Source organism: Oryctolagus cuniculus, chromosome 11, assembly GCF_051225735.1.
Source record: "Oryctolagus cuniculus isolate XC-2025 breed Fujian yellow rabbit chromosome 11, ASM5122573v1, whole genome shotgun sequence".
Lineage (NCBI taxonomy): Eukaryota > Metazoa > Chordata > Mammalia > Lagomorpha > Leporidae > Oryctolagus > Oryctolagus cuniculus.
The window spans coordinates 117,996,524-118,022,308 of NC_142877.1; the positions used below are offsets into that span (position 1 = coordinate 117,996,524).

General features: G+C 58.4%; 1 protein-coding gene and 1 long non-coding RNA gene across 10 annotated transcripts in view; one reads left to right on the plus strand and one right to left on the minus strand.

Annotated features, from left to right (window-relative positions):
• On the minus strand, positions 1 to 14,496 carry LOC127487679 (uncharacterized). Its single transcript, XR_016216349.1, has 2 exons — positions 14,361 to 14,496; positions 1 to 3,792 (listed from the first exon to the last, which is right to left on the minus strand). It is a non-coding gene; the product is annotated as an uncharacterized LOC127487679 (long non-coding RNA).
• The window catches only part of SEPTIN3 (septin 3), a 24,316-nt gene continuing 7,466 nt past the window's right edge, over positions 8,936 to 25,785 (plus strand). For 3 of the 9 annotated variants that reach the window (XM_051834016.3, XM_089307663.1, XM_008275154.5), the window contains exons 1-7: positions 8,936 to 9,119; positions 10,627 to 12,083; positions 18,309 to 18,500; positions 22,479 to 22,607; positions 22,976 to 23,057; positions 23,337 to 23,474; positions 24,674 to 24,791. In XM_051834016.3, the coding sequence (XP_051689976.3) occupies positions 10,646 to 12,083; positions 18,309 to 18,500; positions 22,479 to 22,607; positions 22,976 to 23,057; positions 23,337 to 23,474; positions 24,674 to 24,791 (2,097 nt within the window). In that variant the 5' untranslated portion in view covers positions 8,936 to 9,119; positions 10,627 to 10,645. Of the gene's footprint in view, positions 9,120 to 10,626; positions 12,084 to 13,731; positions 14,254 to 14,359; positions 14,491 to 15,226; positions 15,390 to 15,591; positions 15,822 to 16,371; positions 16,627 to 18,308; positions 18,501 to 22,478; positions 22,608 to 22,975; positions 23,058 to 23,336; positions 23,475 to 24,673; positions 24,792 to 25,785 lie in introns of those variants that run through there. The other 6 variants (XM_008275156.5, XM_002721381.6, XM_070052975.2 and 3 more) reach the window with 6 other exon arrangements.

A 25,785-nucleotide genomic window follows, 5' to 3' on the forward strand; every position in this document is an offset into this window, starting at 1 on the left:
GTTGTGGGGTGCTGTCCTGTGCCCTGTGGGATGCTTGCCATCCCTGGGGTGGGGGCTGCCAGCTTGATGCCCGCAGCCCTGGCCCCCACCCTGTCACACACAGTGAGCTGGAATCCCAGGGGCAGAGGGCCAGTGAGTGTACAGACTCAACCACTGAGACGCAAGAGGCCAGCGTCCTAAGCCAAGCAGGGTTTTGTTCCTTTCCTGTGGGTGGCCGGGGCAGGTCTGGTGGCTGCTCCCACGCAGTGCTCAGGGGCCAGGCTGCTGCCCTCTGGCTGCTTCCCCGACCGGGGAAGTCGCTTTGATTGGCACGATCCACGATGGCGCAGCTGCACCTCGGCAGCGAAGAGAGGCCGGGTGGAAGGGGCACCCTGGTGTTTGCCCATGACTGCATCCGGGCCAATGCTGAGTTCCATGGCTACCTCTGCCTGCAAGGGAGGCTAGAAAGGCTGGCCTTTGGCTGGGTGGCAGTGTGTCCATTTTCAAAGTCCACCTCTTGTGTTCCATCAGCAGCTAAGATGCTGCTTGGGACACCCATCTCCTACATTTGGGAACCTGGGTTCGATACCAGGCTCTGGTTCATAACTCCAACTTCCTGCTGATGCAGACCCTGGGAGGCAGCGGTGGTGGCTCATGGAATTGGGCTGCTGCCTCCTGCAGGAGAGACCTGGATCGAGTTGCTGTCTCCTGGCTTCTGCCTGGCCAGCATTGGCGGAGTGCACTCTCTCTGCTTCTCAAATGCATGAGTGCATGAATGAAGAAATTTTTGAAAGCCCACTTCCTTTCAAGGGGGAGAGTATGTGGAGACAGCTGCCATTTCATTTTAGCGGGGATTGGCCTGAGGGCACCGGGCAAGGGACTGAGATTTGCACCCAGACCAGGTGCCTCAGTTTCTCTTGGGGCGTCAGTCCCCAGGGCATGCTGGGCTCCCTCCTCGAACATTCCATGTTTGCCGCTCCGGGTTTCCGGAGTCCCTCTTTCTGTACTATTTCTCTTTCAATATCTCAGTGAAGAGTGTGAGGCCGGACCAGAAGCTCCGTGCTGTCGCCTTTTATCAGCTGTGGTCGGGGGCAGGAATGGAAAGTCCCAGGCAGGAGCAGAGAGTGGGAGGGGCAAAAATCCTGGTCTCCGGCTGGGGCAAGAAGGGGAACTTACGGATGTGGGGTGCTCCAGCCCGTTCGGACAGGCAAGACGAGGGGCTCAGAACAGCGAGAGCCAGGCACGCAGACCCCGTAGGTGTCCTTCTTTCGCCACTTTGAAGATATTTCTTTATTTTCATTTTGTTTGAAAGGCGAGGGACAGAGAGATCTAGGGGGATCCTTCACCCATTGGTTCACTCTCTGCCCACAGTAGCCCAGGCTGGGCCAAGCCGGAACCAGGAGACTGGAGCTCACTCCAGGTCTCCCATGTGGGTGGCAGGGATCCGAGCAGTATCCCAGCCATCGCCTGCCGCCTCCCAGGATGTGCACTAGCAGGAAGCTGGCGTCAGACCCGGAGTCTGGGCTCAAAGTCTGCAGTTTGGTACGGGATCGTCTTAACCTCTGCCCATGCCCACCCCTCACCATTTTCATGCTTCCACCATACCCATGGGGGATGTTTCCTGTCTCACGGCCACAGCTGCTGGACACAGAGTTTCCTGTGCCGGCCTGGCCTTGAGCTTTGCTATCTCAGGAAAGGGGCTCACTGGCTCACCGTAGGTCAAGTGTCCACTTAGAGCCCAACACCCAAGGCTAGGGCAGGGTCCTGTGTATGGTCCCCTTAGGGTCCTGGGCTTGGGTCGTCTCAGAACAAGGCAGCCCTGTGGCCGTGTCGTGGTGGGGAAGGCAGGTTCCAGAAGAAACGATCAAAGGCCAGCTCAGCCACAGCACGCGGATCCTTTTGGCGTGGACTGGGCTCTGGGGATGGGGGCGGGCTCTGGGTTGTCCTACACAGGGTTTTGAAAAAAATGCAAATTGGCTGCCTCCGTTTCAAGTCAGGAGATGTCACATTTAAAATCTCCTTTTCTGGCGGCTCTTTAAAAATAAAACCTCGAGTGCACCGGGTCTGGGGTGTGAACGCTTCGGGACGTGGGTGTCAGGCCGCGGCAGGGAGGGTGTTTGCCATGGCCCTGCCAGAGCGCCTCCCACCCAGCTGCCGACAAGGAGCCCGAGGCCCAGCCGGGGTGAGGGACTCCCCCTAGCCTTCTGCTCTTCCCCTGGATCCTTGCCCAGGCGCCTCCCTGGGGCTTGTTACATAAACGTTTATTTACATCTGCTCCTCCCATAAAGGGCACGAGGAGGCTGCAGCCACAGCTCCCACTTGGGAGGGAGAAGGAGGTCCGGACGAACCCTGATTTACGACTTTCTGACTTGGCGATGGCGCGAAAGCCGTACGCACTCAGCGGAAACTGTGTTTTGCAGCGTGAATGTGGGTCTTTCGCAGGCGAGTGCTGTGTGGCTGGAGTCTGCCCTGATGCCAGGCAGCGGCAGCAGCCACAGCTCCCGCTCAGCTGGGTTGCTGCGCTAGGATGGTCTGTGTGCTGGGGCACTCAGTGCGTTTATTTATTTATTTTTTCAGAAAATTGGTAGTTTTTATAAAAGATTTATTTTTTGAAAGGAGAGTTAGAGGGAGTGAGAAAGAGGAGAGAGAGAGAGAGAGAGAGAGAGAGAGAGAGGAAAGGCACATCTTCCATCTGCTGGTTCACTCCCCAGATGGCCACAGTGGCTGGGGCTGGTCTGAAGCCAGGTGTCCAGAGCTCTATCCGGGTCTCCCACGTGGGTGGCAGGAGTCCAAGCACTTGGGCCACCTGCTGTTGCTTTCCCCAACACAATAACAGGGAGTTGCATTGGAAGTGTAGCAAGTTCAAGTGTAGGACTTGAGCTGGTGCTATTATGGGATGCCAGCATCACAGGTGGCAGCTTAACCCTTTGCACCACAGTGCTGGTGCCTCAGTGCGTCTCTGACTCATGATCGTTACGACTTGGTGATGAGTTTATTGGTTTGCTACCCCATCATAAGCCAAGGGGCATCTGTCTGTACGGTAACTTTGCCTCCTGCTATAATACTTCCCGCCAGGCCGAGGGAAATGACAAATAGGTCATTTTATTAGGATCATGTGACAGAAGGGGGGGATTGATTCTTTATTAAAGACAAATTTTAGGGGCCGGCGCCGTGGCTCACTTGGTTAATCCTCTGCCTGCAGCACCGGCATCCCATATGGGCACCGGGTTCTAGTCCCAGTTGCTCCTCTTCCAGGCCAGCTCTCTGCTGTGGCCCAGGAGTGCAGTGGAGGATGGCCCAAGTGCTTGGGCCCTGCACCCGCATGGGAGACTGGGAAGAAGCACCTGGCTCAAGTCTTCGGATCGGTGCAGTGCTGGCTGTGGTGGCCATTAGGGGAGTGAACCAATGGAGGGAAGATCTTTCTCTCTCTTTCTCTCACTGTCTGTAACTCTACCTGTCAAATAAAAAAAAAAAAGACAAATTTTAGATTCTAAGTACTAAAAGAAATGCCTGGAGAAGGTGTTTAAGCTAATGGCTAACACCTGCCCTTTTTGGGGCTGGCACTGTGGCACAGTGAGCTAGCTTGCCATCTTCAATGCCCACATCCCGTATCAGAGTGCCTGTTTGAATCCCAGCTGCTCTGCTTCCGACCCCGCTCCCTGCTAATGCACCTGGGAAAGCAGCAGAGGATGGCCCCTGGCACCCACGTGAGAGATCTGGATGGAGCACCGGGTTCCTGGATTCCGGACAGCCCTGGCCATTTCAGCCTTGCGGAGAGTGAACCAGAAGATGGAAGATCTCTCTTTGTCTCCCCTTCAAATAAATAAATAAATCTTCAGGGAAAAAACAAACAAACAAGCAAACAGACATCCACATTGGAGCGCTGGGTTTGATCCTTGGCTGCAGCTCCACCTCCTGCCAACCTAGGAGTTGGGTTCTTGTCCCCCACGCGGGCGCCCTGGGTTGTGTTTGCAGCTTCTGGTCCTGCCCCCAGACCAGCCTCGGTCATTGTGTGCAGCTGGGGAATGACCTTGTGGGTGAGACCTCTCTTTCCCTATTTCTCTTTCTCAAGTACATAAAAAATATATTTTTTTATTTGACAGATAGAGTTAGACAGTGAGAGAGAGAGACAGAGAGAAAGGTCTTCCTTCCATTGGTTCACCCCCCAAATGGCTGCTACGGCTGGAGCTATGCCGATCCTAACCCAGGAGCCAGGTGCTTCTCCTGGTCTCCCATGCGGGTGCAGGGCCCAAGCACCTGGGCCATCCTCCACTGCACTCCTGGGCCACAGCAGAGAGCTGGCCTGGAAGAGGAGCAACCGGGACTAGAACCCAGCACCCATATGGGATGCTGGCGCTGCAGGCGGAGGATTAACCTACTGAGCCACGGCACTGGTCCCATAAAAAATAATTTTTAAAATTACAAAAAATAGGAAAGAAATGCCTCAGAGGGGATATTCAGAGTGACACAGCCACGTGTAGTGCCGGGAGCTTCGGCCCAGGTGACACGGCCTCTGGACACACGCTGGGGCTCATGGAGCAGGATATTCAGTGTGCCCGGGCGGGCAGAGGAGCGGACCGGCTGCAGCTCCAGCTTGGGGCCTGGCCGCGGTGAATCCTCTCGTCGGTGGGCACGTTTCCTGAACTCAAAGAACCACGAATGATGACGCCTGAAGCCAGGGACTGGCACCGACCGTGCTTAGCCCGGGTCTGGGGGTCTGGAGGGACCCGTTTCTTTTCCCATTGCTTCTGCCCTGCCAGCCTCACTGGGGGGTGGCAGATGTCCGGGGAAGGCGTGGGGAAGAAGGCACTGCACGCGTCAATCTCCTCCCTCCCCAGAGGCACGTCCAGGAGCTGCCCCAGCCCGGCACTGGGCCTGGCACCGCCAATGCACAGGCAGCAAGACATGGGCAGTCCTTGAGTCCAAGGGGCTCAAAACCCGAAGGCAAGCAGAGCGATCACAGAGCTGTAGTTTTCCTGGCAGGGAAAGCTTGCAGGTGCACAGCCACGAGGCCAGAGGACCCGGTCCCTTCTGAGAACTGAGTGCAGCGTGTGGTGTTGTTGAAGCACAGAGTGCATCAGTAGGGGGCCGGTGCTGTGGTGTAGCGGGTAAAAGCCTCCTCCTGCAGTGCCAGCATCCCGTATGGGTGCTGGTTCCAGACCCGGCTGCTCCACTTCTGATCCAGCTCTCTCTGCTGTGGCCTGGGAGAGCGGTGGAGGACGGCTCAAGTCCTTGGGCCCCTGCACCCACGTGGGAGACCTGGAGGAAGCTCCTGGATCCTGGCTTTGGATTGGCGCGGCTCCAGCTGATGCAGCCAATTGTGGAATGAACCAGAGGATGGAAGACTCTCTCTGCCTCTCCTCTGTGTGTGTAACTCTTTCAAATAAATAAATAAATATTTTAAAAAAGAGAATGCATTAGTAGGTGGTGGCGGCAGTGGTGGGGAGATTGAGCAACTGAAGCAGCGGCTTTGCAAATAAGACTTAGAACCAGGGAGAGACTCTGCTGCCCTTTCAGATGCCACCTCCTCCAGGAAGCCTTCCCTGACCCCACGAGCACCTTGTCCTGTTGCAGCCCTCGTCTTGTGCTGTGATTCTGGTCACAAGTCCGTGAAGGGCATCTGCTCCTTCTTATCTTGGCTACAGCCTGCCTGGCCCAGGGTAGGGCCCCCGAGAATGAATGGCGCCGGACTCTTTGGAAGTCTCGTGGGGGCTGCCTGTCTGCTTGGAGGCCAAGCTTTAGAGAGGTTTAGAGGCGCCATGGGGGCCGGGCTGTGAGCTTTTAACATGCTTCGAGAGGCTTCGCAGAGTCCGGGAGCTTGCCTCGTCCGCCATCTGAGAGCCGTCAGGACGGGAAAGCGAGGCTCCTTCTGGGTTTGGCCCAGAGTGGGAGCACAGGAGGCAGAAATGTGCAGTCCCTGCGTGGGAGGGGCCGCGATGCTTGGCCTCTGGCCGGCGGGAGCACAGGCTTCCATTGTTCCACCCCATCCTCCCTCCCCTGGCTGAGCCCTGGGCTTAGGAGGGCTGGCAGCCCAGCGTGGGAGAAGGGCTGGGGCTTAAGGCTCCCTCAAAGGCGAGACCCGTGTGAGAGTGGACACGCAGAAGGAGTGAGGAGCCCAGCCTCTCACCTATGCCCTGGGCTTTGCAGATGGGTTGTTGTTTGTTTTTTAAAGATTTATTATTTATTTACTTGAAAGGCAGAGTTACAGAGAGGCAGAGGCAGAGAGAGAGAGAGGTCTTCCATCCACTGGTTCACTCCTTAAACATCTGCAAGGGCTGGAGCTGGGCCAATCCGAAGCCAGAAGCCAGGAGCTTCCTCCGGGTCTCCCACATGAGTGCAGGGGCCCAAGGACTTGGGCCATCTTCTACTGCTTTCTCAGGCCATAGCAGAGAGCTGGAAGTGGAGCAGCCAGGACTCGAACAGGTGCCATTACAGGATGCCAGCATTGTAGGTGGCGGCTTTACCTGCTACGCCACAGTGCCAGCCCATGGGTTGGTGTTGCGACATAACTTAACCCGTCCTGACCTACACAATCTTCATTTGATAGACAAGGAAGCTGGAGCATGGAGAAATAAAGGGACTTGATTAAAATGATGCAGCTGTAACAAACCCAGGCTCGGCAGACTCCAGACCTGAGCCACTTGTCTGCGAGACCACCACAATGATTTTGACCTAGAGTGGAGGTCTCTGTCTTCTGAGGCCACCACCAGGCTGGCGGCCACTCTTTAGGAAGAAACTCCCAAGTACATGAGGTCATTGTTCAGTGTGGCCACTAGAGGGCAGCTGAGTTCAGGCTGTGCTTACTGGGCAGGCGGTGTCCACTTAAGCCGCCCAACACTGGAGAGAGCTGGGAGCAGAGGCAGCCTCAGCCCTGGCTCTGGATGCCTGGCAGGCAGCAGGGTGGAGAAAGTCCAGGTCTTCTGCTAGAAGACACCACGTGGGGTTCTGGTCCCCATAGAAGAGGCAGCTGAGGCCCAGAGGGGCAAGTGATCTGACAGAGCCACTCAGTGAGTTGTTGGCTGACGTGGGCAGAGAGGGGCTGGTGTGCAAGCATAGCAGCTAAGCTGCCACCTGTGACGCAGGCATCCCCTGAGGGCACCGGTTCAAGTCCCAGCTGCTCCACTTCCGATCCAGCTCCCTGCTGATCGTCTGGGAAAAGCAGCAGCAGATGGCTCAAGTGTTTGGGCCCCTGCCACTCATGTGGGTGGGAGACCCACATGAAGCTCCTGGCTCCCAGCTTCGGCCTGGCTCAGCCCTGGCTGTTGCGGGTGTCTGGGGAGTGAACTAGCAGCTGGAGGATCTCTCTCTTCTTTGTCTCTCCATCTCTCTCTAGCTCTGACTTTCAAATAGATAAATAAATCTTTTAAAAATAAGTAACTAAGGTGGGCAGAGAACCAAGGGCCCCTGGATCTCACAGAGGCAGTGCCATCCAGTGGGGGTGAGCCCAGCAAAGCCCCCCACCCCCCGAGTCCCTGTCTGGGTACAACCTGACTACTGCCTTCTCCAACTACTTTGTTTTCTTTCTTCTTCAAGTCAGGCTGGTCCACTGGGCTTCAAACAAGGAAAGAAAGGGGAAGAACTCCAGACAGCTGCCCCGCCCCCTCCAGGGGGACTCCCAGCAGGTTGCCCTGGTAACCAGAACACAGCCAAGCTCAAAAACCTACAGCTTGAAGGAGGGAGAAAGGCTAGGAAGAGGGGAGGGTCCTAGGCCCACATATTCACTGTTCAGTCATTTCGTTCACTCATCCATTGTACAGAAAACTGAGGCTGATTCTTTCCAGGCACTGGGGCCCAGAGAAAAGTAAAACCCAGGCCCTCAGAGCGGTGCTGTCCAAGAGAGCAACCATCCATTAAAAAGCAAGAGAAGGAAAAAATCCAGTTCCTTGGTCACCTTGTAGTCACCTTTTCAGTGCCTAGCAGGCCGCTGTGGCTACTGTATGGGGCCCAGATCTAGAACTTTTCCATTATCACCGAAAGTTCTATTGGCCGACGCAGCTCCCAAAGCTTGCTCACTGCCGAGCGACGCCCAGGGACATGGAGCAGACCACCCACGGTGTCCTGTGGGGCGCAGCGTCCTCACCAGCAAACAGCAGGTGACAAGGTGAAGACGAAAGGACATGCCAGCCGAAGGCTGAGCCTAGCTCCTGGCTCGGGGTGAGTGCCCCCCGGGAAGTCTCGGTCACCGTCATATGGCTGATACCATAAGGACTGGCTCTCATGGCCATCTTCCCCAGGGCAGGTGAGGGGCTCCTCCCAGCCCGGCATAGTGCTGGGCACATCGGTGACTGTTATCCCTGCCACCATCAGTGTTCCCATGCTGTGACAGAGGCTCCTAGGGCTGTGGGAACACAGGTGAGGGTCCCTGTCCCAGCCTGAGGGCCAGGGTCCGCTGAGAGCATTGCCTGGGCCAGGTTGGGTGGCCTCGTGGGTCTCCTCAATGACAGCCCAGGGCTGGGCCGTCTGCATACCTTCAGGTCCAAGAGTGCAGGTGCAGCTGGAGCTGCAGGGAGCTGGGGCCCAGGGTGTAGCTGTGGAAGGGGGCAGGCCCAAGCCTGGGAACATCTTGGTGGGCAAGAGACCTAACCAGGGCATGAGGGCTTTAGCCGGGCAAGCAGGAGCAAGGCTGGCCCTGGGGCCATCTGAGGGACTCTACGGGGAGAGTGCTGCTTCTTATTGGAGACTTTCTCCGGGGTCAGTCTGGGGGAGACAGGGCAGATCTGGGGGAGGGCAGGCAGCAGGCCGCCCCCTCCTCCAGGTGGCCTTGGCCAGGGCAGCTTAGCCTGGTCCTTCTCAGCCTCCCATGGCTCTTAGGATTCCAGAGGCTCAGAGCAGCCATTCACTGACGCCTACTCCCTGAGAGCCAGCCCCTCCCTGCCTTGTGGCCCAGCCTAGCCCTGCTGCCAGGGATGTGGCCAGTCACACGGGTCAGGAGAGGGCTGGACCTTGAGCCTGAGGATTGTGGCCTGGGGGCCAGGTGGGAGCCCAGGAGGGGACCAGAGGGACACAGTCCCTGAGTCGGTCACCATGGTCACATTCAGGGTGCAGAGGAGGTGAGGGCCTGTACTTGCCCCAACGTTCCAGGCCGAGGGCCGAGGACCAAGGACTGAAAACCCCAGGCCCTTTCCTGTTCTCTGATCAAGGTAAGTGGGTGCTCGTGCGTGTGCCGGGGGTAGCAGACAAGCGGTGCGGAGCAGGGCAGCGGCTCAGTGAGGGGTGGCGAGCTGGTGGCGTCAGAACAGACAGGTCCCAGCCACCCCAGCCCCTGGCCTCTCTCTGGGGGTGGATGTTTGTGGTTCTGGGCTGAGTAAATGTGTGTGCTCCTGGGGTCCCGTAGCTGTGACAGAGAGCCGGGCTGCAGGGGTGTGCCAACTAGGGAGCAGATGGACGGCAGAAAGATCCTGGCTACAAATCCACGGCTAAAGAGGGCTGAGGGGCTGGGGGTGCCACTGGGAGGGATCCAGATCTACGTCAGGGACTCGGCTCCGAGAGCACCCCCGCCCCTTCTCTGACATTTGGAACTAACCCCTCCCGCCAGACCTGGCTTGAGACTCCAGGCAGCACGTGCCTGCTATGCTGAGCGCGAGGAAAACAACTCTGGTGCACAGAGTCCACAGCGGGCACTGGCTGGCCGTCCGAGGGTCCCAGAGCCCACCTCAGGGAAAGACCCTTCTGTGCAGCCCACCGGCCAGTCCCGAGCAGCATCCTCAACACCCCTTATCCCCTGCCCACTCCCCGCCTCCAGGCAGCCGTCTGCCTGCTCACCTGCAGTCTTGCCCCCACCAGACACAGCCTGGGAACCACACTGGATTTTCAGGACGGTGCTGCCCTCTCACCTTGGGGCCTTCTCTAACCATCACCCGAGCCCAGGCCCAGCCTCCCTTCTTTGACAGCAGGGCCTGGCTGGTGCCTACCCCAAAGGTTCGCCTCGGCGGTGCCTTGCCCACCTCCTTGCCTGGCATCCCAGGGGACCCGGGGGCAGTGGCTGTGCCTCACGCACTGGACAGGTCTCTTCTCTGAGCCCCATTTCCTCCCCACTTCCCAAGCCCACCTTCCCTGGGGCTCTCGGCTGCTTTGGCGGCAGCCCCAGGCCAGCCCAGGGCTCTTTCCTGGCTCTGGACAGGAGCCCCAGATCCAGACCCTGTTTTCCAGCCAAGTTGGTCATCCCTTGGTCTCTGACCTGATGCCAGAGCCCCTGTCTTGGCTTTGGCTCCTTCTGGAAGAGCTAGGCAGATAGGCGTCCAGTAGTCACTGCTCTCCTCTGGGGTCCCTGGATGTGGATGTGGACTCCGCAAAGCTCTCCACAGAGAGAGGGGCCACCCTCAGGCCCTGCACAGGGAGAGGTAAACCCACCCCCGAGTTCCCTCATGCTGGAGGAAGCGGCTCAGTGGATGCGTCCATGTACCCCCTGGGTGGCAGCTGGCCAGTGTGTGTGAGGCGTGTGCACGTCGGCAGCATGTAGAAGATACAAAGGTGCTGCACAATGTGTGCAAAATGGGATTAAAAGATGAGTTTATTTTGGTGTTAGACAAGCTTGCAAACCGTGCATAGTTTTTTGGTGCCCACCGTGGTCAGGAGGGCAAGCGCTGAGACCTCCAGGCCCTAGTGCCTCACTCCTGCCTGGTCCCCTCTCTCTTTTGATTATCTCAGGGGAAGACGAACAGCCTGCATGGACCACAACTTTGCTCCGGCTCCTCCAGAGACACAGCCGCAGGGAGCCCCGGGCCCTGGGGCCTCCTTCTCCCACAGCCACATGCTGGGGCACCCCGCCCGCCCCTCCAGGCTCCCTGGAGGGGTATCCCCGCTCCTCCCAGCCCCCAGGAAGACCATCCACCTGGATGCCTTTTCCAAAAGCCACATCCCCCAGACTGCCAGCCGCCTGGGCCCTGCAGCCAGAGCCTGGAGTGTGCCCCTCCAGGAGACTGGTGCTGCCCCAGGGGCCGCCCTGAGCCCCCTGCCTGCCAGCAGCCTTGCTCCCAGGAAGCTCAGCTCCATCTCCTTGACAATCTCTCAGAACAGTCAGGCGAGGTCCCTGGACCCCCTCCTTTCTCACTGGGAGGAGTTGCCCACCCTGAGCCAAGAGGCTGCCACGCAGGGAGAAAGCAGGCTGTCCACTCCAGCAGACTCAGCACCCACGAACCTACTGCCAGGGGGCACGGTCCACTCTGAGGGCCCGGGGAACCCGGGCCTGGCCAAGCCCAGCAGGATGCCCACAGTGAAGAGGCCTCTGGTGTGTTCCTACCTGGCCTTACCTTTCCAAACCCAGTTAGTGCAACGCTCACCAAGCCTCGTAGGACCAGGCTGGGAGGGTTCAGGGCGCACTGGAGCTCCCCCAGGAAGAGGTAAGTCCCGGTCCAGGCCTATTCCCAGACCCCAGAGAGGTCTCCAAAGGGCCAGCCCTGTGATGAATTTCTCTTCTTTGGACACAACAAGGCCAGACCTACCCAGACAGCTGGCTGCAATGGCCAAAAACAGACCTACCTTGAATATCAGTTTGGCATCGCAAAACACATCCAGGCTGGACACAGGCACAGAACTCCCTGCTACAGATACCAAGCTGGGCAAAGCCATGACCATGGCTACAGCGGGCAAAACCAAGCCAGGCCCAGCCCTGAATTTGACCACAGTACGGACAACCAAGCCGAGCAAGATTCTGGATCTAAAAACCACGACCCCAGACAAGCTGGGCAAAGCCACCACTACGGCAGCCCCAGCAAAGCCAGATCTGACCACAAGAGGCATATCCCTGGATTTGGCCGTGCCAGACCCAGTCAAACTGGGCCCAACCACAACTGCAGTGGACGTAGTCAGGTTGGGTACACCCTTGACTTTGACCAGAACAAACACAGCCAAGGTGGGCATAGCTCTGAACTCTCTTGCTTTGAACAGAAGCAAGCTCAGCACAGCCACAAGCTCAGTTGTCCCCGTCACCTCATTCCCCGTCGCCCTGGAACCAGCCTCTAGGGAGACCAAACTGGACAGTGTCAAGACCCCTACCACATCAGACCTTGCTACCTTCCCACCGACGAAAAGAAACAGCACTGCACCAGCCCAGGGCCACGGCACAGGGGAGCCTGCCACGAGGGACCTGGCCACAGCACTCCAAGGTAATGCACGGAGCTTGGCGGGGGCTGCCTGGGCTGCCGGCATGGCGGCAGTGGGAGGTGTGTAAGCCCGAAGCGGTATCGCGCCCGGACAGGTTGGGAAAGGAAGGCTGGAGAGTCAGAGATGAGGGGGCAGTGGACAGCAGGGCGGGGGGCTGTCAGAGGCTGGACGGAGGGAAGCCATCAGAAGCAGGGTTTATGGGGGAGGCTGGAGGAGGGGCAGTTATGCTGAGTCTTGTTAGCTAGCGTTTCCCGTGGTGGTGTCTGTTTCCCGCAGAACTGGCGTAATCAGGTGATCAAGGGGCGAGTCCAGGCTAAAAGCAGACCTCCTGCACGAAATTACAGACTAGCGTTCCCCGAGTGGTGATTTGCCTAGCGGCCGTGGTCACTGCAGCGTTCCTCTGGGTGGGAGAGGATGACCTCGTCTGAGACCCCAATCCCTTCCTGCTCAGCCTTTCAGGAATATACTTGTTTAAAAGGCGCCTTGCTTGGGAGTTTCTATTTTTTAGTCCTGAGAGGTGAACCTGAGACTTGTCTATGCAGGAGGCCCACGGAGACCTGGAATGGTCAGTGCAGGGGCTGGGAGTGCACTCGGCCTCCGAGAGGCTGCGGCACGCCTGCAGTCACACCAAAGCCAGTGTGGCTGCGAGCCATGTGGAACCAGATCCTGGGATTCGGATTTGGGCAGCGTCATTCCCAACAGGTGAAAGCCGGAGAGCCTGGGCCCGCGAAGGTGCTTGGAGAGCTCCCAGTCCAACACCTGAGCTGGGCGTGTGGGTGGTCAGGCGCCTTCTTATCCTGCACTGCACTCAGGCTGGGGAACTCCACCTCCCTCCGGGGCCTCAGCTCTCTCCTGAGATGCAGAGTGGACAGCCAGTGGCCTGCCGGGTCCCTCTACCCAGGTAGCCCCATCCTTCCTGGACTGCCTCCCACCTGCCCTGCCTGGGGTCAGAGCTGCAGGCCCTGCCCACCCTCTGTCCCCTACCTGGAAGCCTGGGCACCCTCTTCTTCCTCATGGTTCTCCCGCCTTCGTCCCATCCAGCCCGCTGTCAGTGTTGTCCACTTCCCTTCTCAGTACTTGACCATCTGGCTGTCAGTCCCCTGCTGTCATCCCTGGGCTCTTGTGAGGCTGCCACCCCGGTCCCCTGGCGCCCCCCTCCACGCACGGTCCCCAGGGGCTCATGGATTGGATGGCAGCTCTTTCGACTGAGCACTGGTTGGCCAGCTTGACACCAAGACTGGGGATTTCTCAACCTCTTAGCTCTTTGTCCCTGTCTGGCACTTCCTCTGCTTCAGCTGCCCCTGGGAGCTCCGGCTTGTCCCTGGGCCTCCTCACCTCCGCTGGCTCCTCTTCACAGATGCCCTTCCAGTCTCCTTCCCACCTCCGTTTGCCTACCTTGGCCCTCTCCTCCTCCAAGAAGTCTTCCAGAATCTCCCTCTCCCCAGGGTGCCCACCCGCGTGCACCTACCATACCTGTTTCCACGCCCTATATGAGGTTCAGCTTTGTCCCCTCCACTAGCGCGCACGCCTGCGCACCTGGGGCCTGGCAAGGCTGTCCGCGAACCGTGCCCGAGCGCATAAAAGCTTTTTCTGATGGCTGAAAGGAGTCCCAAGGTTACGGGGTTCATCATTCTTAACTCGGGGCCACACAGGCGCCCGTACCCGGGCGTAAGCGCTGGGAGCCCGCGCAGCATCCAACCACCGTGTGACTCACGCGCGCACACGGCCGCCTGCGCTGTCACCGGGCCCTAGTGGCCCCCGCACCGCCCCAGCCCAGGGGGCGAGGGACTGGGAGAGGGCACCTTCTGGGGCTGGGCGCCGCGGGAAGGGGAGGGGCCCTCGGCGGGGCCGGCGGCCGCGCGGGTCACGTGGTGAGGGTGGCAGAGGCGGCGGCGGCGGCATCGGTGCGCGCGGGCAGGAGCGGCGCGGCGCCGAGCGAGCGAGCGAGCCGAGGCGAGGTCCGGGGCGGGCGCGGCGGCGCGGGGCGCAGGGGCGGCGCGGCGGGGCAGCGGGGCCGCGGGCCGGGCGGGTGGGCGGAGAGTGCGGAGGGGCGAGGCCCGGCTGCTGGGGCCGCTCGGCCCAGGGGAAGCCCGCGCCCCGCTCAGCCTTGCAGCCCCGCGCCCAGAGCATCTCCCGAGAGGAGCCGAGACAAAGGAGGATTCATGTCCAAAGGTAAGGGCGGCCACGGCGGCTATCGCGGCCAGAGGTGCTACGGGGGGGAGGGCTGCTGCTCCCGGGAGCCCACGCGCCGTGACAGATGCGCGGACGCACGCACACACCTCGAGAGAGACAGTCTGGAAAAAGGCACTCGCGGGAACGCGGAGCGATGCGGAGACCCACGGACACGCAGGCAGGGACCCAGATCCTCCCAGAAAGCCCCACGCTGAAGCTCAGACACACCACGCGCAGGTATCCAGGCCACCTCCAGCCGGAACACAGCCGGGTGCATCGACACGGGAATCCCCTCCCCCCACGCTTAGACAGGCATCAGCTGGTGGTCTCCTAGGGAACTCCTGGGCCTCCAAGGACTGGGATGGGGGAAGGGGTGTCCCAGGGTCCTGTGCGTGGTGTGTCTGTGCTCCTGCGGAGGAAGGAGAAAGGGGAGGCGCTTTTGTGATCCCTTTCTGAGTCCAGCGCTGAAGCCCGGGTGGGCTGCGATTGCCTCTGGGTGTGGGGGTGGGGTCTCAAGGCTGCTGGGGGGGCTGGGGACTGGGGAGGCCAGTGGTGGGCCAGGGAGGCAGGTGCTGTCCTGGAAAGGTTCTCTCTCCTCCTACTGCCACCTTCTCAACCGAGGGGTGGGGTCCCTGGGCCAGACAAAGACAAAGCCATTCATTTGCCTGCAAAAGACAGCTCCAGGTCCTTGCTTAGCCCGGGAGTGGAACCGAATCAGGCAACCATGCCTCTTCCTGGAGCACTGATGGGGCAGGTGGCTCCTGGCAGGGGGTGCTGCAGAAGGTCCCCTCCTTTCCGGGCCTCAGGGAGAGCTGGGAGCCTAGGAGGGGCCCTAAGGACCAGCTAGCCAGGATGAGAGACGCCCACCGCATCCTGCTGTGGCCCCATTCTTAGCTTTTCCCACCCTGTGGAGCCTGCCTCCCATCCCTTCCTTTGGGGGAAGGAGGAGGTCTCTCTTAACAGGCCCACCTGGCTTGACCTGGCCCACAGAGCAGCCTTTGCTGCCTAGGGCTCTTCTGCTGTGCTCGGGAAACAGTGTCTGAGGGAGGAGAAAGGTGCTTTCATTCATTCACTCACCCATTCATTCATTCATCACTCACTTGGGCCAAGTGCCTGCGGTGTGCTGGCTACCTTGGGTAAGACGCGGCTCCTGCCCTACAGCAGGGTGGGAACTAGCATATATTCAGTGCCGTGTTTCTGCTCACGATTTCGTATGGTCTTCACAGCAACCCAGCAGGGTGAGCAGTCTCCCCACTTTTCCTAGGAGAAAAACTGAGGCTCACAGGATCACCCAGCTGGGATTCAAACCTGGGTCAGCTGCCTGGCTGAGATTGCCCTGCCGGGACTGGGGCAGCTGTAGAACCTGACTCCACAACAGCGTGGTTCTTTGCTCTGGCGGCCTCGGAGTGCTTGTCAGGCACCCTTGCCAGACCGTGGGTGCCCGGGGCCCCAGCCTCGTTTAGCACGGAAGTGTCCTTGGCTGGAGCATGTCCTCAACAGCTACCCTGTACAGTGGCCCAGATGGGATGGAATGAGTGGATGAATGAGCCGATGCGGCGAGCACCAGCGTAAGCCACCATGGCCCGAGGCCGCACAGAAGACGAGCATCCTTGTCAGAGGGGAACGCCGATAGTAGGAGTTGGCCAGGGACTGGAGGGGGCCCAGGGTCTTCCAGCAAAGCTGTGGTACACGGCTGAAGCAAAGTTGCAGTACTGGTGGCTGTTGCTAGCATGTGAGAGGCATGTAATTGGCATGTGGCTGGGAGGGGGCCACCTTGCCAGCAGGTGCACTGTACAGTGCACAGTGAGTGCTGATATGTGCCCACGCCCTGGGCCTGCAGCAGGCCTCCTTTGGGTCCTAGAAGCGGCCCAGGGATCTGTAGGTCTCCTCGTGCGCCAGGGTCTGTTTTGGGAATGCTCTTTGGGGATTCTGTGGTTGACAGGCTAGGGCTGAGTAGGCCGTAGCAAGGATACTTGCACTGTAAGCCCCCATCGGGAAGCACAAGACTCACTTTCTGGGTCTCTGAACTGGGGATAAGACCGCCCCTCCTCCCCAGGTGAGGCTCAGAACGTGATTGTGGGCTCAGCTGTAGAGTCGGGCGGGTGGGAATTGAAAAGGGCCCGCCTGCCTGTGTGAGCAGCTGGGTAGCAGAAATGGGGCACGACCCCCAGCGCAGGTGTGCTGAGCAGGGCCGTGTACCACGTGCGGGAGGAGCGGCGCAGGGGCAGGCTGCTGAGAGTCAGCTGCTGCAGAGCTGAGCCAGTCTTGCTGCTGCCTGGAGCCGCCTGGCTGGCAACAGCTTCCTGGGAAGCGAGAGGGAGCCACGCCAGGCCCTGGGGAGGTCCCAGGCTTTTGTTGGATTTGGCTGTGCCTGTGAGTGACCCGGGACACAGGTTTTGCCGGTACTGGTGCAAGGACCAGATGGCGGGGGTCCAAGAGCAGAGTCCTGGCGGGGTTCGGGGGGTAGGGAGGGAGGCCCTCCCCTCCCTCCCCTCCCCTCTCCTCCTGCCCATCTGCTGCTCCATCCTGCAAGGCTGGGGCTCTGCAGGGCGGTCATCACGAGCCGTAGGATTCTAGAATCGCAAAGCGAGGAGGGTGCAAAGCTGGGAGGCATCCTCAGAGACCATGCAGTCCAATAACTATGCCTGGGAAATTAGCGTTCGGGGCGTTTCCCTTTGGCAAGTGCCTTCCCATACGCCGGTGAGCTTGAAAGGGGCACGGGGAAGAGGGTCTGGGACTGCGAGGTACTGACATCCGTGCTTCTGAGCCTCATCTCTGCTGTGGCGCGCTGCAGATCTCACCCTTCTATAGAGTGGGGTGGCACAGAGAGGGGCAGGTGGTCCTCCCAAGTCCACAGAGCGGACAAGTAGCAGAGCGAGAGACAGAAAAACAGGCAGAAAGAGCTCTCAACCTTCGGTTCTCTCCCCCAAATGCCTGAGATGGCAGAGGCTGGACCAGACCAGAACCTGGAGCCTGGAACTCAGTCCAGGTCTCCGATGTGTGGAGCAGGAACTCAGCCATGTAAACTTCACCTGCTGCCTCGCAGTGTCTGCATTAGCAGGAAGCTGGGGTAAGGAGCTGGACCCAGCCCCTCCCAGATGGGATCCGGGCATCTTAACTGCCAGACCAAACTCCTTTCCTGGAGCCAGGCTCTGTCTGCTTCACCCCATTTTATGGCTGTGCAAATGGGGTGCCCTATTTGGAGGCTATCTAGTGGGCGGTGGCCTGGCTGTGAACATGGTCTGCCAGACCCAGAGGTGTTTGTCTCCCCACACTGGGGAAGGGCTGTCTCCTCAGCCTCTCTTCTCTGTGTCATCCTAGGCAAGTGACTGCCCTCATGTGGATCTCAACCCCACCCCCACTGGCCCCACAGATTCAAAACCCTGGCTAGGAGGGTGTCTGGGGCTCCTCCAGACACAGACACCCCAACTTTGCAGCTCATGGAACACAGGGGGTACAGAGGCTGGGAGAGGGGAGTGAGACTTACTCTGCTGAGGTCTGTGACAGTCACTCCACGGCATCCAGGATTCCAAAGGGTCCTTTCCCTGTCCCCAGGGAGACAGGACTCACATCTGAATGACCTCAGACGTCTCTGAGCCTGGAGGTTCTCAGTGGGCAGATGTTGCCCCCCAGGGGATCTTTGCTGCTGGCTAGAGATGTTTTTGGTTGTCCCAAATAGGCTGCTCCTGGCATCTGGTAGGGACCAGGGATGCCACTGAGAATCCTGTGATGCCAGGAGAGTGCCCCCACACCCAGAGAATTATCCACAAGTCAGTAGAGCCCAGGTGGGAAGCCCTGGGCTCGGCACACGGGTGCAGTGGTGATGTGCATTTGAAAGGATGTGCCCAGTACCCGGCAAGCCTGTACTCGTGCCGGTTTCTGCATCTGCCCTGCGCTCTGTCTTGGGCAAGTCCTCTCCCCTCCAGCCTCAGTCTGTTCATCAGTGACATGAGGGTCCCTTCCAGTCCCAACTCTGTATGATTCTGGTAACTGTGGCTGCCACGTGCCCCCTGCTCTCCCCTCAACTCCGCATACCCTCCCACCTTGCTTTGCAGGGCTCCCCGAGACCAGGACGGACGCAGCCATGTCAGAGCTGGTGCCTGAGCCCAGGCCTAAGCCGGCAGTGCCCATGAAGCCGGTCAGCATCAACTCCAACCTGCTGGGCTACATCGGCATCGACACCATCATTGAGCAGATGCGCAAGAAGACCATGAAGACCGGTTTTGACTTCAACATCATGGTCGTGGGTACGAGAGGCCACGGGGTCGCTGGTGGGCCTGGTGCCAGGTGGCACCGAGGACCCTATTTCTTTGCCCCAAGTGGCCTTGGCCCTGCCTTCTTGAGGGTTGGTTCTTCGTAGGAAGAAGGGTGTCTTGGGCTGATCGCAGAATCTGGCCCCCGGCCCTCAGGGCTGGCTGACGCAGGGGGCAGCCTTGGGAGGGCAGCCGGGGCCTGTCTCCAGCTGGGTGTCCACAGGCAGCCGCCTCCCACTCTGAGCCTGCGGAGCCTGGGAGAATTATCAGGGTCCTTTCTTACCTCCAGGAGCTGGTGGGAGGGTTGGATGGGGGGCGGTGTCTGATTTTCGTAGCGCTTTACGGCTTCGAGAGAATCCCCAGGGATTTGGTCACTGAGTTCTGCACTGGCTCAGGAGGGGCCCTTTTCCCAGCTGCAGTGAGGTGTTCACTCCCTTACCTCCCAATCTGATCAACCTTCAAATCTGTCTGTCTTGTAACTGTCTCTGAGCCCACCCCATTCTCTGCCCCCGCCACCTCCCTCGGCAGAGTGAGGTCTCACAACTGCATTGCCATGGCCACCTGGCTCTTCTGCCCAGAATGCTGGCACTCTGAGTTATGGAGCATGAGCCAGTGTGTAAAGGATCCAGACTGTCCAGCTATAAACAACGCTGTCTGGACTCCACAGTGTGCTCCGCGACATAGTTGGTTTACGTCTGGTACAAACTTTCTTTTTTAAAAAGATTTATTTTATCTATTTGAAAGTCAGAGAGAATCTTCTATTTGCTAATTCACTCGCAAATGGCTGGAACAGCTAGGGCTGGGCCAGGCCAAAGCCAGGAGCCAGGAGCTTCTTCCAGGTCTCCCATGTGGGTGCAGGGGCCCAGGCATTTGGACCATCCTCTGCTGCTTTCCCAGGTGCATTAGTAGGGAGTTGGATCAGAAGTGGAGCAGCCAGGACACGAACCAGCACCCATATAGGATTCTGGCATTGCAGGTGGCGACTTAGCCCATTATCCCACAATACTAGCCCTGGTACAAACTTTTTATCTCAAAGTCAGTTCAAGAACAATAGCAAATGGCTCTTGGACCCTGGCAGGTCCACTTGGAGTGGCACCAACCCTCCTCCTCCTCTGCCTCCTTTCTTCTCCTGTCCATTATCCATCAGTGACCGGATAATCTTTCCAACTTAGAAAATGCATCTCTCAACCTGCTCAAAACCCATCAATAACTCTTCTTTAGCCTCAGGATAAGGTTAGACTCTAATGTGGTCCCCTACCTCTCCAACTCATCTTTTTTTTTTTTTTTTTTTTTTTTTTTAAGATTTATTTATTTGAAAGATAGAGTTACAAAGAGAGGGGAAGAGACAGAGAATTTCATTTGCTGCTTCACTACCCAGATGGCTGCAACAGCCAGAGCTGGGCCAGGTTGAAGCCAGGTCTCCTACATGGGTAACAAGGGCCCATGTACTTGGGCCATCTTCAGCTGCTTTCCCAGGCACATTAGCAGGGAGCTGGATGGGAAATGGAGCAGCCGGAACACGAACTGGCATCCGTATGGGCTGACGGTGTGGCAGGCAGCAGCTTAACCTCTATGCCAAAATTCCGGCCCCTCATTTCTCTCTCTCTCTCTCTCTCTCTCTCTCTTTCTCTCTCTTTTAAGTATTAACTTATTTGAGGGGTGAGAGGAGAGAGAGGGAGGGAAGGAGAGGGAGGGAGGCTGGCTCTCATTTGCTGGTTCACTCCCCAGATCCCTCCTAATGCCAACCCTCCATTAGCAGGAAGCTGGAACTGGGAGTGGAGCCAGGATTTGAACCCAGAGACCCTGGTTCCACAACACTGGCCGCTTGTCCTTTTTCTAATACAAGAATGCTCCAGAGCAGTGCTCCGAGACTTTCCTGCACACGTGATTCACCCGGGAGGCCGGTTAGGCTGCAGCCCCTGAACCACAGGCCTGGCTGGGGCCTTCTGCTGCTCTGCACTGGCAGGCTTTTTCACGCGATTCCCGTGCGCATTCAATTGTGAGAAGCACTGCTCAGACCTGTGGTGTGCAAATGCATTTTAGCTGTGGGACTCCTGGAAGTGAGCTCTCTGCAGGACTGCATGCATCACACAGGGGTGCAGGGAGCCATGAGAAGGAATTGGAGGAGTCTGTGGCCCTGCCGCTGACCCCCTCTTCCCAGGTATGCATGGAGGGGCCACATGGTGGTGCAGTGGGTGAAGCCATATCTTGTGACATTGGCATCCCCCATCAGAGCACTGGTTTGAGTCTCAGCTGCTCTGCTTCCCACCCAGCTCCCTGCTAGTGCACCTGGGGAGACGACAGAAGATGGTCTAAGTACCTGGCCCCTGCCACCCACATGGCAAATCCGAATGGAGTTCTGTGCTCCTGGGTTTGGCCTGGTCCGGCCCTTGCCATTGTAGCCATCAGGGGCATGAACCAGTGGATGGAAGATCACTTTCTCTCTCTCTAGCAATATGCCTTTCAAAACAAATAAGTAGAATTTTTAAAAATTCATGGAAAATGGAATTAAAAGATAAGTTATGGGGCTGGTGCTGTGGCACAGCGGGTTAATACCCTGGCCTGAAGCACTGGCATCCCATGTGGGTGCCGTTTCTAGTCCTGGCTGCTGCTCTTCCGATCAAGCTCTCTGCTATGGCCTGGGAGGGCAGTGGAGGATGGCCCAAGTCCTTGGGCCCCTGCACCCACGTGGGAGACCTGGAGGAAGCTCCTGGCTTCGGATTGGCACAGCTCCAGCCATTGTGGCCATCTGGGGAGTGAACTAGTGGATGGAAGCTCTCTCTTTGTCTCTACCTCTCTCTGTAACTGTCTTTCAAATAAATTAAATAAATCTTTAAAAACAGTTATTTTGGTACAAAAAATTTTGGAATCCATGCATACAAGGGTCTTCAAAAAGTTAATGGAAAATGCACATGATAAAAAGCACGGGTTTCAACTTTTTTTTGCACTCCAATAAACTTTTGATTTATTTATTATTTGAAAGGCAGGGTTACAGAGGGCAGAGGCGGGGTGGGGGGGGGAGAGAGAGAGGTCTTCATCCACTGGTTTACCCCCTAATTGGCCACAGCGGCTGGAGCTGGGCCGATCTGAAGCCAGGAGCCAGGAGCTTCTTCTGGGTCTCCCATGTGGATGCAGGGGCCCAAGCACTTGGGTCATCTTCTACTGCTTTCCCATAGCAGAGAGCTGGATCAGAAGTGGAGCAGCCAGGACTCAAACTGACACCTATAAGGGATGTTGGCACTGCAGGCAGTGGCTTTACCTACCAAGCCACAGTGCCAGCCCCTAAACTTTTAATATCATTTTCCTACAAACATTTTGAAGTAGCCTCATATCTCCACAGGATACAAGGGCTTTTGAGAGCACAATTTAGAAACTACTACGCTAGAATAAAGAATGGATACAGAGCTCAGGGAGTCTGGTGCAGGCCCTTGGTCTTGGCATGTATTAGTCATGCTGCCATGCACACGTTTTATGTTGGAAGAGGATTAATCTCTGTAGGACCATTCAGCTGGGGATAAAGATAGCTCTGCTGCAGGACTCACGGGGCTGACACAAAGACGAATTTCACTAGCAGATGGGGAAGTGCATTATGTGCAGGGGGAAGTGTCAGAAGGCATGGTAATTCTATTCTTGCTTTCAGTATTATTAAAGATTGGAAACTTAAGCCAAGCAAAAACCTAGACCATCCAAAGCCAGAACTCGCTATGCTAGACAAATGCAGAGGTTGCCCCCCCCCCCCTTCCAGCGGCCCTGGAGATCCAGGCCGGGAAGGCTGTTTCCATTTGACATTTCCAGTAGGCAGGGGCCATTCCCACCTGCCTGCCCCCAACCCCACCACCTTCCCAGTGAGTGGTCAAATGGGAGGTAGGCCTGCATTGCAGCTCCGGAATTCTGTAAGCTTGTGGGAGAGCTCCGAGGCTCCAGAGGTGGACCTGGGTCTCCCTGCCTTCTTGTCCTCCCACCTTGCTGCAGGCCAGAGTGGACTGGGCAAGTCGACGCTGGTCAACACGCTCTTCAAATCCCAAGTGAGCCGCAAGGCCTCCAGCTGGAGTCGGGAGGAGAAGATACCCAAGACGGTGGAGATCAAAGCTATCGGGCACGGTGAGGCCCAGGCAGGGACCAGAGGCTCGGGGGCAGAATGGAGGAGGAGGGAGAGGGTAATCGGGGAGTAAGACCTGTGAGAGGCAACCTCATGACAGTGGAATTAGGCACTCAAGTCCAGGAAGCCAACTCCTTAGACTGCTGTCTCAGGGAACGAAAGCACAGGTAGGACTGAGCCAGAAAGAAGCAGGAGGGTGTTCTGGGGCAGGGTGCTGAGTGAGGAAGACCCTAAACTTGACTTTTCCAACAATTAATCCAGAAGAGGAGGAGCAGCCCCGGACTCCCTGGCTCGGGGGCTGCAATGTGCAAGGCACTTGGGATGAGCTGCAGGGCTGACCGCCCTGGTGCTTTTTCTGTTCACCCCCCAGTGATAGAGGAAGGCGGGGTCAAAATGAAGTTGACGGTCATCGACACCCCGGGCTTTGGAGACCAGATCAACAATGAAAACTGGTACGCGGCTTGCTCTGAGACCTTCGCCCCAAAGCCTCTGTCAGGAGGGACACCTAGAGCTGAGACCCACCCGCACCCTGCCTGCCCTGAGCTTCCCAGAGCCCAGGCAGAGGCTGGGTTCCCTGGGCAGTTCTGTCCTTGCTAACCACCACGGAAAGCCATCCATGGGGGGCGGGGCGCTGGGTATCCTAGGCCCACAGGGGATGAATGAGAGTGGACGGTGGCCTGACCATGGTCCTGTCCTTCCGGGGCATTCCATTGGCTTTGCCCCATCCTCAGCTGGGAGCCCATTGAGAAGTACATCAACGAGCAGTACGAGAAGTTCCTGAAGGAGGAGGTGAACATCGCCAGGAAGAAACGCATCCCCGACACCCGTGTCCACTGCTGCCTCTACTTCATCTCCCCCACGGGACACTCGTATGTACCGGCCCTGCCCTGCCCCGGGCCTGGCTCTGGCTGCATCTCCACGGCCTGTTCTGGATCAGGCTCGGGAGGGCCGAGGAGACAGCACCGTCAGAATCTATGGCTTTGGGATTCCCCGGGCTGTCCACGAGGAAGCCTGACTTTCTTGCCACGAGGGTCGATGTTAGCCACCATACTGCCCGCTGGTGTCCCTGCACCACAGCACGGCTGCCCTGGCTGATAGAGCTTGGGATACAGGAGTGCAGGCTTCCTTGTTTGTTCAACAAATACCTGCCTTGGTCAAGGCATGGATGGGGGAGCTGGGCTACTGGACTGGGGCTGGTGCTTTGCTGGGTGTGGAACCAGCTGCAGGCATTTGGAAGGTGGCCTGCCCAGCTCCAGGAGCCAGGGGTCCTGAGATGAAGGCATACCCCAGCAGGGCATTTGGGAGTTATGTGGATAGCAGGTGCACCCCAGGACAGCAAAGGGCAGGAACAGCCTGAGGAGGGAAAGGCCCAGAGGAGACAGGGGACCCTGCTGTGGGCATCTAGTGTGTGTCCCATCAACTTCTTAGTGGGTCCAGCTGCTGGGCGAAATGTCAGTGCCTGCACAGATGGCACCAGCAGGGGTAGCGGAGGTCCTAAAGTTTGGAGGAGCCAGTACCCAGCAGGTTCAGTGATGAGGAGGTGGGAAATGCAGCAAGAACCCTGGCTCAGGCCCAAGATCTCAGTAAAAGATTGGCTTTATCCCTCCCCGGTCTTTGACCCATGTACAGCGTGCACCACCAGACAGTCTGACTTAATGAGTCCCCTGTGTCACAAACCAGAATCAGGGGAGGGGTGCACGGCCCTCAGACTGGGAGGAGGCCTGGCAAGGGATGCTGTCCCACAGGCAGAAGCCACACACAAGTGCTGGGGCACCGGACATATGGGGGCAGGGGTGGGGTGGGGATGAGGGTCCACAGGTGGTCCTGGGAGTGAGAAATTCCCAGGTCAGAGAAGCTGTTGTGAAGGAGTGGTCCAAGGGGGCAGGCCCTCGAGGGGACCTAAAGAAGAAGACGGGGCCAGGCAGGGGTTGGGGCGTTCTGCAGACAGAGAGGTGGTGGCCATGCGTCCGGGGACAGCTGCAGCCTCTGAGCCTCAGCCCGATTCCCTACCGAGGGGGCCCTGGAGTGGTGACAGTGGCTCTGACACTCCTGCCTCCTGTGGCCCCAGCTTGCGACCTCTCGACCTTGAGTTCATGAAGCACCTCAGCAAGGTGGTGAACATCATCCCTGTCATCGCCAAGGCCGACACCATGACCCTGGAGGAGAAGTCTGAATTCAAGCAAAGGGTGAGAGGGCCCCTGTCCCCTTCCTGTCTCCTTCCCGCCCTCCCCGGCCCTGGGTCAAGCCACCTCCCAACCTCAGTCTGCACCCCCACTCCCGATCTCACGCGGAACAGGGGCTGGGGCTGGGGCTGGGGGTCTCTGCATGCACCCGCGCCCCGTGAAGGGGAGTCGGCGCAGCTCCAGCCTCCCAGCTCACTGAACACGTGCGTCCCCGTGAGCACAAGAAGCCACTCCCCACATGCCAGGGTCCCTGAAGGTCCACCAACTGCCTTCTGGCCTATTGGCATCTTCTGTAAGCTCAGCCCTGTGGGGACGCCCGGGGCCTGGGGGCGGGGGGTTCGAAAGAAATCTAAATACAACTGCTGCTTTAAGAAGTTCAGAACCCGGCCGGCGCCGTGGCTCACTAGGCTAATCCTCCGCCTTGTGGCACCGGCACACCGGGTTCTAGTCCCAGTCGGGGCGCCGGATTCTGTCCCGGTTGCCCCTCTTCCAGGCCATGCTGTGGCCCGGGAGTGCAGTGGAGGATGGCCCAGGTGCTTGGGCCCTGCACCCCATGGGAGACCAGGAGAAGCACCTGGCTCCTGCCATTGGATCAGCGCGGTGCGCCGGCCGCAGCGCGCCGGCCGTGGCGGCCATTGGAGGGTGAACCAACGGCAAAGGAAGACCTTTCTCTCTGTCTCTCTCTCTCACTGTCCACTCTGTCAAAAAAAAAAAAAAAAAAAAAAAAAAGTTCAGAACCCATCAGAGCTCCGGAGAGGTCTTTGGTAGTGCCCTGGAGGTGAGAATGAGCTGACCTGCAGGAAGCGAGCAGGCTTGGGGTGGGCGGCTTCCCCTCCCTCCCTGCAGGCGGGGCCCTGCAGCCCTCAGCACCGGCACCTTCCCTCCATCAGGCCGGGCTGTGATGACTGCAGGACTGGAGCTTGTGAGGCCCAGGGGTCATCTCGGTGCAGCTTAGGCACATGCGCGTGCCCCTGCCCAACCTGAGCCTTGCTCCTGC